Raw genomic sequence first — 12,741 nt, forward strand, 5'->3', positions numbered from 1 at the left:
CTGCCAAGGAGTAAGGGTCTTTTAATTTCATGGCTGCAGTCACCATCTGCAGTGATTTTGGAGCCCAAAAAAATAAAGTCTGACACTGTTTCCACTGTTTCCCAATCTATTTCCCATGAAGTAATGGGACGAGATGCCATGATCTTAGTTTTCTGAATGTTGAGTTTTAAACCAACTTTTCACTCTCCTCTTTCACTTTCATCAAGAGGCTCTTTAGTTCTTCTTCACTTTCTGCCATAAGGGTGGTGTCATCTGTATATCTGAGGTTATTGATATTTCTCCTGGCAATCTTGATTCCAGCTTGTGCTTCATCCAGCCCAGTGTTTCTCATGATGTACTCTGCATATAAATTAAATAAGCAGGGTGACAACATACAGCCTTGATGTAGTCCTTTTCCTATTTGGAACCAGTCTGTTGTTCCATGTCCAGTTCTAACTGTTGCTTCCTGACCTGCATACAGATTTCTCAAGAGGCAGGTCAGGTATTCCCATCTCTTTCAGGATTTTCCACAGTTTGTGGTGATCCACACAGTCGAAGGCTTAGGCATAGTCAATAAAGAATAAGTAGATATTTTTCTGGAACTCTCTTGCTTTTTAAATGATCCAATGGATGTTGGCAAGTTGGTCTCTGGTTCCTCTGCCTTTTCTAATACCAGCTTGAACATCTGGAAGTTCATGGCTCACATATTGTTGAAGCAAAAGAGGGGTTAAATAAAAGAGTGACATAAGGAATCTCTAGGTATCTTGGCTGTTTTACATATTGGAAAGAATATATGATGTAATGATATACTAACATTTGCATGAAAAATGTAGGCTAGAGAGAGAGGAGTTATAACAGTTAGAAAATGAAATTTCTTCAAGGTGTTTTATTGAAACCTTTAGCATCCCAAAGCATATAGCTCACCAATTTAGACACCCTCTTCTCTCTGCTTGTTTTTCTGGAGCCCCAAGGTTTTAAGCATATTTAGCTGATTTGTTCTACCTACCTAGCATGCTTATTTGTGTCTTCAATTTTTTTGTCTAACCAGGAGTAATAGTTTCAGATGTTTATGTGCTTGTTTATAAAGCATCTGTCAGCGCTTTTACAATGAAGTTATATTTTTGGTAGTTTCTAATCCTGCTGCAGAAGGTTGTTACATGCTGTGACTTGGCGTGGATACCTTCCTTTCTGAAACAATTAAAAATAAATAAAATTGGATAAGTATTTCAGAGAATTGCCTTTTTTACCTGCTTATTGAAAAGAACACCATTTTTTTTTTTCCCCAAACTGTGTTTTTCTTCTGGGATTAAAACCCAAACAATCAAATACTTCCCAAGGTGCAATTATCATGTTTATCATTTATTTCAAATATAAGACTCTAAGGGTTTTTTTCAAGAGTTATAAAATGATTATTAGTGAAATGTGTATAAAGAAGAACAATTAGTTAAATATCTGTTATATGTTCAAACCCTTGAACATATAACATATATAAGGATTAAAGGGTTTAAATACATCAGTTAGTGTAGTTATTATTAATTGCACTCCTCAAATTGAGTCATTCACTTATTTAATCAGAAATTTTAATTTTGTTGTTGTTGTTTAGTCGCTAAGCCCTGTCCTACTCTTTTCGATCTCATGGACTGTGGCATGCTATGCTCCTCTGTCCATTATCTCTCAGAGTTTGCTCAAATTTGTGTCTGTTGAGTCAGTGATTCTATCTCATTCTATGCTGCCCGCTTCTCCTTTTGCCTTCAGTCTTTCCCAGCATCAGGGTCTTTTCCAGTGAGTCAGTTCTTCACATCAGATGGCCAAAGTATTGGAGCTTCAGCTTTAACATCAATCCTTCCATGAATATTCAGGGTTGATTTCCTTTAGAACTGATTAGTTTGATCTCCCTGCTGTTAAAGGGACTGTCAAGAGTCTTCTCCAACACCAGAGTTCAAAAGGATCAATTCTTCAGTGCTGAGCCTTCTTTATGATCCAACTTTCACATCTGTACATGACTACTTGAAAAACCACAGCTTTGACTATATGGATCCTTGTCGGCAAAGTGATATATGTGCTTTTGAATACCCTAACTTTGTTATAGCTTTCCTTCCAAGAAACAAGTATCTTTTAATTTCATGGCTGCAGTTACCATCTGCAATGATTTTGGAGCCCAAGAAAAGAAAATCTGTCACTGTTTCAACTTTTTTCCCTTTTGTTTGCCATGAAGTGATGGGACTGGATGCCATGATCTTAGTGTTTTGAATGTTGAGTTTCCAGCCAGCTTTCACATTCTCCTCTTTTAGTTCCTCTTCACTTTCTGCCATTGGAGTGGTATCATCTGCATATCTGAGGTTGTTGATATTTCTCTCTGCAATCTTGATTGTAGCTTGTAATTCATCTAGTCCAACCTTTTGCATGATGTACTCTGCGTATAAATTAAATAAGCAAGGTGACAATATACAGCCTCGATGTACTGCTTTCCCAGTTTTGAACCAGTCCATTGTTCCATCTGGTTCTAATTGTTGCTTTTTGTCCTGCATACAGGTTTCTCAGGAAGCAGGTAAGGTGGTCTGGTATTCCCATCTCTTGAAGAATTTTCTACAGTTTGTTGTGATCCATACAGTCAAAGGCTATAGCATAGTCAATGAAGCAAAAGTTAGATGTTTTTCAGGAATTCTCTTGCTTTTTCTGTGATCCAGCATATGTTGGCAGTTTGATTTCTGGTTCATCTGCCTTTTCTAAATCCACCTTGTACATCTGAAAGTTCTCGGTTCACATACTGCTGAAGTGTAGCTTGAAGAATTTTTAGCATAACCATACTAGCATGTGAAATGAGCGCCAATTGTGTGGTAGTTTGAACATTCTTTGACTTTGCCCTTCTTTGGGATTGGAATGAACAGTGACCTTTTCCAGTCCTGTGGCCACTGCTGAGTTTTCCAAATTGCTGACATATTGAGCACAGCACTTGAATAGCATCATCTTTTAGGATTTGAAATAGCTCAGCTAGAATTTTCATATGTTTGCCTTATTATTATTACTTATGATATTCTCATGGTGATTAAAATAGTGACTAGACTTAAAAATTAGATATTGCATTAACTTAGATGGCTTCTAATAATTAATTTCATGGAATTAAGCAAATGCTTCATTTTAGAGTACTGTAAAATATCTGTGACATTGTTTTAGAACAGAATTTCTCGACTTTGGTTTTGCTGACACTTTTGGCACAGAGAAGTCTTGTGAGGGACTGTCCTGTGCATTACAGGATGCTAGCAGTGTCCCTGGCCTCTAGCCACCAGTTGCCGGTAGCACCTTCCCAGTTGTGATAACCAAATATGTCTCTAGATTTAGTACCCTGGTTAAAAAAAAAGTCACACCTGATTAAGAATTGTGGCTTTTAAACTACTTTTATTGAAACTTTTGTAAAGTGCTATCATATGCAAATGTTTAATTTCTTCCAATAAAATGAATTGAATTTATAGTAGAGAGGCTTCCAGGTGGCTTCCTATTTGCAGTTGGAGTCACAGGAGACATGGATTCTATCCCTTGGTTGTGATGATCCCCTGCAGAAGGAAATGACAACCCACTCCAGTATTCTTGTCTGAAAAATCCCGTGGACAGAGGAACCTTGTTGGCTACAATCCATAGAATATCAAAGAGCTGGATGGTGTTGAACACACACACACACACACACACGGCACGGCAGGTTGAAGGTTTTCTTGGGTCCAAAAATGAGACTTTAACTGCTGGTGCTGCCTTATTTTTTGATATGTTAGGAAAAGCTGAATTATTGAGGAAATTAGTTTTTGGGAAATAAGTTCAGTATCACTAATATATTAATATTGCATTTTGAAAGTTCTATATTTATAACACTATTTCTCCAAAGTTATCCTCTTAGTTAAATGTGTTTTCATTTTAGTAGTTATATTAGGGTCATTTATAACATTGGCCTTCCAGAGAAGTACACAGAGGAATGCAGACATAACTTCTGTCCTGAAATAGTTTATAGTCTAGGAGAGAAAAAGGAATAATATACTGCTTCCAAAGATGGATGTTACAAGATGTGCAAATAAACTATTATGGGTAGAGTGAATTTAACAGGAAGCTGCTGAAGCTTAAACTCCAGGGCTACTCAACACAAAGGCTTTTTCCAAAACTTAATTTGGTATTTGCAAATTATACTCTTTTTCTTAAAAGAAGTCCCTTCTCCAAACTGTATAAGCTTGAAGTCACAAAAGATCTGCATCCATCCTCAGCATGGGGATTCCAGGGCTGGAGAGAATGCCTAAGAGAGGACCCGTACAGGATGGATACAGAGATTGTCTCTCATGACAGATGTGATCGTGGAGATTGCATGTATTATTCACCTACTCCAGAAAAGTAGATTGACTCAGAGAGCTGAACTGTGCTGTGGCTCTCTGCTTCCTGCCATTTGTATTTCTCCACACACAAAGAGAACTCACAACACCTGGTGGGGTGGGGAACATCCTCTGTCCTGTGATTTGCAATGTGGTTTGGTAGTAGTTTAGTCGCTACGTCATGTCCAACTCTGTGCAACCCTATGGACTGCAGCCCGCCAGGCTCCTCTATCCATGGGATATCCCAGGCAAGAATATTGGAGTGGGTAGCCACTTCCTTCTCCAGGGGATCTTCCTGACCCAGGGGTCAAGCCCAAGTCTCTTGCACTGTGGGCAGATTCTTTATGGACTGAGAAGCCCAATGTGGTTTGGACTATGGCAAAAAGGATTGAAGAAGGGGTTTTGCAGTAATAATAGTGAAGTACCAGAGGTTCTGGGTGTCTGACTAAAAGGGACAGGTACCTTTTGCCAAAGGCAAACCACATGGGAAGAACAAAGAGGGTGTGAAGGCACAAGGTTTTGGGGGGGAGGTACAGGGGGCAGGTGGAGGCACAAAGTTGAATTGACAGGTGGAAAGGAGAGAAAGGAAGCAGCGGGTGGCCATGTCCCATGGACTGGGGTTAGTGTCAAGGTTGTGGGACACTAGGTGGGTGGGGTAAATGTGAGGCCATCTGGGTAACTTGTCACACCCCCCTGGGAAGGCTTGATAGCATCTGCTTCACATCTAGGGATTGCCTGACCTCAGGAGGAATTTCCCTCATTCTGCCACGCCCACTGTGACCTTCCAGATGCACACATTTGGCTCTGCACTCTCTTGGGGGCTGCATGAATGAGAAATTCATCAAGATTTCTGATGGTTTTTGTTGTAGCTGTGAGAGATCCTCGGTTATACTCTTGTCCCATCTACAAGAAGCCGGTCCGAACAGACTTGAACTACATCGCTGCTGTAGACCTCAGGACGGCCCAGGCCCCTGAACACTGGGTGCTGCGTGGAGTTGCCCTTCTCTGCGATGTCAAGTAATGTGGGGCGTGTCCCTCACCCAGTAAATGCAGGATCCAGAGTATCACAAGCTCTGTTCTTCCGTACGGACGTTGTGTACATCAGGTTGATTGTACGATGTGTGAATTGCATCGGGGTTCCCTGCTCCTTCGCTGGATGCTTGCTTATATTTAGTCTGTTTCACTGTTAGTGACCAATCACTGTGTGTTTTGAAAAGCTATCTGGTGATTTAGAAGTAAGGTTTATAACTTTCTAATCAAGCTTGGCCCTCAAATCCAGAGTAATACATTTTCTTTCAACGCCAAAGACTGACTAGGGTAAATAGATGGTATTAGTATTTCCCTGGAAGGGATTATTCTTCTGTTAATGTGGTTTCGGTGACAGCCCAGTTCTCTAAGATAACATGACAAGTTTGTGCTAATTCTGTTTCTGTTGCCTTTTGCATTTAGGTCAGGTGAGAGATTTCTTTTCATGACTGAAGTTGCCAGTTAAACAGATCTAAAAAATGGAAGGAAATAGAATGGTGGGTTAAGAATGTGAATAGATGAATAGACAATGCATGTAATCCTATAGAATAAACATATGGAATAGTGTTCAACTCCACTGATAATTACTAAAGAGCGACACTTACCTTACATTTGTTATAATTAAAAAAATTAAAGCTAAAGTGAATTGTGATGAGGTCTTTGTAAAAGTGATACATTCAGACTCCTTGAACAATAGAAATCAACCCATCCTTTTTTGTAAAATGATTAAATAACTAAGCACAGAAGGAATCATAAAAACATTCACATGCTTTGACCCTTATTTTCTCTCCTAGAAACCTACCAAGGAAACAATTTGAAAGACTGAAAAAATGATATATAAAAATGTATTTAATAGCATAAAAATAATAAATGCCCCCAAAGGTAAAAATAAGTCTATGCTTAAGGAAATTAGAGGATATTAGACAGCCATGACCCACTCCAGTGTTCTTCCCTGGAGAATCCCAGGGATGGGAGAGCCTGGTGGGCTGCCGTCTATGGGGTCGCACAGAGTTGGACACGACTGAAGCGACTTAGCAGCAGCAGCAGCAGCAGCAGCAGACAGCCATGAAAAACAATAGTGAAGATTTCATAATGTAGAAATGGTGAGCACAGGCTGTTAAGTGAAAGATAAAGTTAGCAAAATATTGAGTATTATAACTAAAATGCATTTGGTGTGGACAAAAGTTAGAAGATAATGTGGAAAAATAAAAACAGATATGATCGAATGGTAAAGGTTCCAGTTGACTTGAAAAAATGTAATGACTGGAAGAAAAAATAGGAAAAGGATAAAAGTCTTAGTGGGTGAAAAATTCACATGATCTTTTATTAATTAGGAAAATACTATCTAAGGGGCTTCTCAGATGTTTTTACTTTAAATCATGACTATAGATTATACACTGTTTCATCTGTAACCTGTTTACTTGGGGACGTGGTCAGTGCTAAGGTAGAATTGCAGCTTAGAATTGCTTCACTTCAGAAATGCATCGCTTCAGGTTTCTGGTGATAAATGTTTTATAAGGAGGAGGGATTACAAGGAGACCAGTGTGGGTCCCTCTCACTAGGACTTGCTCTGTGATGAGTATCATTTTATTTTAATTATAATGAGAATTAGACCTGAGTAGTTCATGTGACACCTACCCATTTTGGAAAATACTATTTTCATTTGAGCAGCTTCTTTTGGTCTGAATTAATGTATCAGTTGATTTGTGTGAATTGTGGTAAAACCATCATTTTATTTTGAATAATAAATGATGCAAATGTGGAAATAATGCAGATTAATAAAATCCACTAATGAACGTCTGAATTGTAATTGTTATTTATAAACAAAGAGGTGAGTTCCATTGAGTATCCAGAAATAAGCTTTAAAAATTGGACTTTTTAATCAAATAACTTGAAAATGTATAATACGTATAATTTTGTGATATACTCCATTGGTATATATGTATCAGTTTTGGAGACCCAAAGTAGAAAAGAACACCATGAAAACAAATGGAAATTTTTAGGAAGTAATTCAGCAGGGAGACTTCCCCGGTGATCCGATGGTTAACAATCCATCTTGCAATGCAGAGTTCTTGGGTTTGATCTTTGGTTGGGGAACTACGATCCCACTTGCCTCAAGACAGCTAAGCCCGGGTGCCTCAACTACTGAAGGATGATTCCTAGAGCCCTCACGCTGCAGTGACTAGCCTGCGCACCACAACTGGAGAGTCTGTAATGGAAGACCCTGTGTGACACAAGGAAGATCCCCGTGCTGCACCTAATACCTGACACAGCTGAATTCAGTTCAGTTCAGTCGCTCAGTCGTGTCTAGCTCTTTGCGACCCCATGGACTGCAGCATACCAGGCTTCCCTGTCCTTCACCAACTCCCGGAGCTTAGTCAAATTCATGTCCATGAAGTTGGTGATGCCATCCAACCATCTCATCCTCTGTCCTCCCCTTCTTTTCTGCCTTCAATCTTTCCCAGCATCAGGGTCTTTTCCAATGAATTAGTTCTTCTCTTCAGGTGGCCAAAGTACTGGAGTTTCAGCTTCAGTAGCCGTCCTTCCAATGAATATTCAGGACTGATTTCCTTTAGGATGGACTGGTTGGATCTCCTTGCAGTCCAAGGGACTCTCAAGAGTCTTCTCCAACACCACAGTTCAAAAACATCAATTCTTCAGCGACTCAGCTTTCTTCATGGTCCAACTCTCACATCCATACATGACTACTGGAAAAACTGAATTAATTAATTTTAAAAATTAAACAAGGAACACTACTGAAACCTGGAGGAGCCAGTGAGGCCCCTTCCTGCTTCACCTCCACTCCCTACCCGCTAGATCCTACCCACTGAAGGGCACTCATTATTCTACTGAATTGGAGACCAGAGAGGACCAACTGACTGAAACTTCAGGTTGGTGGGGAGAGTTGCTGACTGCCTTGGATGTAGAGAAAGCTACAGTGGGGATTTTGTAGCATTTCAGGGTGATATACCCATTTTTTTCATCTGCATCAATATTGATTTACTTAAAAAAGGATTTGTTTTGCACCTTCTGTGTGTCAGGCACTCTGGTGCCCTGGTAGGATGATGGTGGGAAAACATTCTCACAGTCCCTGATTTCATGGAACTCAGGGAAGAGGGCACAGCAACCCATTCCAGTATTCCTGCCTAGAGAACGCCATGGACAGAGGAACCTGGCAGGCTACAGTCCAGGGGGTCACACAGAGTTGGACATGACTGAAGCAACTTAGTCCATGCACATAAGAGGACTAGACACAGAAACTAAGCAGTTATCCAGGCACATAATTTTATATGATCTCAGCATATGGTTGGATAACCTGACATGTGTGGGTGATACATAGAAAGATGTAGGGACTTCCCTGGTGGTCCAGTGGTTAAGACTTTGCTCTTCCAATACAGGGGGCATGGTGTTCCATCATTGGCCATGGAACTAAGATCCCACATGCCAAGTAGTGTGGCCATAAGGTTTTTTAAAAAAATACAGGAAAGTAGATAAAGATGAGGGGTTGAAGGGAATGGCAACCCACTCCAGTATTCTTGCCTGGAGAATTCCACGGACAGAGGAGCCTGGTGAGCTACAGTCCATGGGGTCATAGAGTTGGACATGATTGAGCGATTAACACACTAACTACTATGAAGGAAGCACTGGATTCCATGAGGGAGCTGGTAGCTATTCATGGGTCATGGGTTAGCAGGTAGAAGCCACACTACAGTGTCCCCATTTATTTTTTAAATTGTATTATTATTATTTTACAATTATTATTATTTTAACTAAGAGCCCAGCCTAGAATACAGGCTGAGAAGGGCTACTTTCTAAGCAAAACTGCAAACCTTGTTCTGACTGCTGCCAACTCCAGCACAGTGGCTGATGGACACCATGTGTTTCTAAGTCGCTGGAGCGAGAAGTACTTCTTTGTATTAAATGCTTGTTTGCAATGGAAAATCTTGTAAATAATTCAACATTAAGAGGCATGAAGAGACAAACCACAAATGTTACAATTACATAGCTTGCAGGATTCTCCAATTTAGATAAATACAGTGTCAACAGTGTCTTTGTCAATGATAAATTTTTGTTCAATGGTATGGCATTATTAAAACATTAGATATGCTAATGCATCCTGCTAATGTAGTTTATAACATTTTTACAACTCAAAAATCTTTAGTGATCACAAAAGTAATTCAATATTTATATTAATACATGAGCCATTTTCTCTTAAAGACACAATTTTCCCTCACCTCCAAATCTGCAACACAATTTTTGCCCCTATGTCAGGCCCTGGTGAGGTCCATGATCACTTTTACATTAATCCTGTACTCTTACAGGAGAAGGCAATGGCACCCCATTCCAGTACTCTTGCCTGGAAAATCCCATGGATGGAGGAGCCTGGTAGGCTGCAGTTCATGGGGTCGCTAAAAGTCGGACACGACTGAGCGAATTCATTTTCATTTTCACTTTCATGCATTGGAGAAGGAAATGGCAACCCACTCCAGTGTTCTTGCCTGGAGAATCCCAGGGATGGGGGAGCCTGGTGGGCTGCCGTCTATGGGATCGAGCAGAGTCGGACACGACTGAAGTGACTTAGCAGTAGCAGCAGTACTCTTACAAGTATTAGTGAAATGAAGTAGGATCCTATGGTCCTTGTTCCCCATGTCGTCTGCCTGCTTTTTGTCTATGGAAAAACTTTAGCCAAAGAATAAGTTAAATCAGAGAAGTAAGAACATGCAGAAAGGAAACCCGTCAAAGGAGACCAGATAATAATAGTTTAGTCACTAAGCATAGTCAAGAACTTTTAGTTCCTTCTCAAGGGCTATAGATAATATTTTGAGCCATATCCCATGAGCTGTCTTGCAGATACATGGTGAAGTTAACTACATGATGACCAGGCTGTAGCCGTGACATGTGTGTTAGTCGTTCAGCTGTGTCCAATTCTTTACTACACCATGGACTGTAGCCCGCCAGGCTCATCCATCCATGGTATTCTCCAGGCAAGAATACTGGAGTGGGTTGCCATTCCCTTCTCCAGGGGATCTTCCCAACCCAGGGATTGAATCTGGGTCTCCTGCCTTGTCTGAGTCACCAAACTTTTAAGCATAAATGAAAAAGAATCATCAAGAATGTCAAGAAACCCTTTGCTTCTCTGAGATCTTGCTCTCTGCCTCCATCTTTGAAGGTGTTGCTTCTGAGATGGTGGTTCTCAAACTGTGTGCCTGGGGAACCCAGATGTGGCCAACAGCCTCAACTCACAAGAGTGTTCAATGTCCACACCTTCACTTAAGCACCAGTAACACTTGCCACTGTCCCAACAAGGATCTCCTCACACAACACCAGCAAGTCAAGGTCAAGGGTCCTCAAGGTCTAAGCTCCCCAAGGTCAAGGCTCCTCAAGGAGCTCTCTCTCAGCTTTGCTGGCCTTGCCCTCCGTGGAGGACCCTGCAAGTATGCATGTTTCCCTGGTGGGACCTTCCTTGGTTACTTCAGGTTGTATAAAAAAACTAACCAGAGGGCCATCCCAGGTGGAAGGAGCTGGGGTTCAGCTGTCCACCGAATGCACCCACAGTGGGGTAAACTTTGCCAAGACTGGACCCCACACCCAGCAGCTCACAGGACTCCTCAAATTTAGTGCAAATATGCTCTCCCAGGGCACACCCCTGAGGAAGCCACAGTTCCATTGGGACCTGCCAGAGAGATGAAGACCCTGAAGACCAGGACCCCCATGGCCATCTCCTCGCAGGGGTCCCCAGGCGTGCACACAGAGCCCAGCCCTGCCCCACCTGGAGGCTCCATGACATAAGCTGTCAATTTTTGAGAACTGGCCTCAAGAAATAGAAACAAACCAGCCTTGAAACCAAAGATTAACTGTATTTAAAACAAGATGATGCTGGTCAGACCACCAGTGACCAAGGTGCTTGTCAGAGCTGACTGTGCTGTTTCTGCATGTAGCCCCCTCCCTCAGCTTATTAAAAGCTCTAGCCCACTGAATGTCAGTGGGATGGAGTCAGTCTTTGGACAGGAGTCCACCCTCACCCTCCTCTTCAGTTGCCAGCATCCAAAATAAAGCAAATTTTCCTTTCCACCAACCCTGACTTTTTATTGGCTTTGAGCAGCCAGACCCCTCCCCTTTCAGTTACATTACACATGATTTTTGAAAATTACATTGTATAACTAATCACTGCTCATCAGTAGCCTAGTCAACACATCAAAATAATGCCTTTTAAGGGAAAACAAAAGGTATAATTATATTCACAATATGGTCCTCCAGATTGAGTGAAAGCAGTAAACAGATCAGTAGGTTATGAAACCATGAGGAAATCTAGTAGTTTGCACTTAATATTTTTTCAGTGTTGAGTTCTAGTAATTTCTGAAGTTTATACATTCTGGTTATTCTGGTTAATCGACTAACATCAGCTGTATACAATATCTGCGTATCATCTCTACAAATACCTCCAGTGAAGGATAGAAGAGAATTTAAGGTCTGCTTTAGAATGAGCTATGAGCTTTGGGCAGGACACTGTGAATCCACAAACAGGTCCTTACCTGTCTTAAACGGGAGCCTTATTCTGTGATGAGCTTTACACACAGTGAACCTTCTCAAGGCAAGAGCAGACTGCACTGCTACCCTGAGGCTTTTCTGGTTTAGTTCTTCAGCCTGGAAAACCATTAAACTGACAGCCAGATGGGAATGACCAGTTGAATCCTACTCTCTCCTCTCATTTGCATGAGAAGAAACGAAAATACAGTGATTAAAGAACCAGAAGGCTGGAAGGCAGTATCCTGAGCGGGATGGGATGGAGGATCACAAGGACATTTGGGTTTCTTTTCTTTAGACACTGTTAGAATTCAATTATTAGCAATAACTCCAACAGATCAAGATGATGAATGAATAATCTCCTCCAAAGTCCTCAAATGAGCCCTTAAAAACCAGCGTATCCCCTAGATTTCGAAGTTTTCATTACAAAATGCCAACAGTATTACGACCTAATAGTATAATTTCAATATCTTAAAGGATTTTAATCCAAGGCTTTAGAAAAGTTCTGTCAGCTCTTAGTATTACTAACATTGTAAAACCACCATGTGGACTTGCCTCATGTGTATTCTTCCTGTGGCTCCTTTGTGCCTCTCTAGATTTAGAACTCCATTCAGATTCCCAAGGCTCAGGATTTACAGGCAAACTTCATTGTCTCCAACTTTGAGTTTATGTTGGGTGGTTGCAGAGCTTGGGAGGCTCGCCCTCCCTTTGGTTTGTGAGCCAAACACCGTTTTTCACTGGGCTATGTGCTGTTGCTCCTCGTCGCGTGTCATGCGGGTACAGCCAGGACATATTTGTGGTGTGATGCTTTGCCTCTGCTCCAGGAATGTTTTACGATCACGGTTAATACCTTTCTTCATTTATT

General features: G+C 41.2%; 1 protein-coding gene across 1 annotated transcript in view; it reads left to right on the forward strand.

Moving 5' to 3' along the window:
- Positions 1-7,147, forward strand: part of DNAH5 (dynein axonemal heavy chain 5) — a 276,738-nt gene extending 269,591 nt beyond the window's left edge. The window contains 1 exon segment of the mRNA XM_070357713.1: positions 5,195-7,147. Within this exon segment, the coding sequence (XP_070213814.1) occupies positions 5,195-5,346 (152 nt within the window). The 3' untranslated portion in view covers positions 5,347-7,147.
- The last annotated feature ends 5,594 nt before the right edge of the window (positions 7,148-12,741 follow it).

Source organism: Bos mutus, chromosome 20 (genome assembly GCF_027580195.1).
Source record: "Bos mutus isolate GX-2022 chromosome 20, NWIPB_WYAK_1.1, whole genome shotgun sequence".
Taxonomy (NCBI): Eukaryota; Metazoa; Chordata; class Mammalia; order Artiodactyla; family Bovidae; genus Bos; species Bos mutus.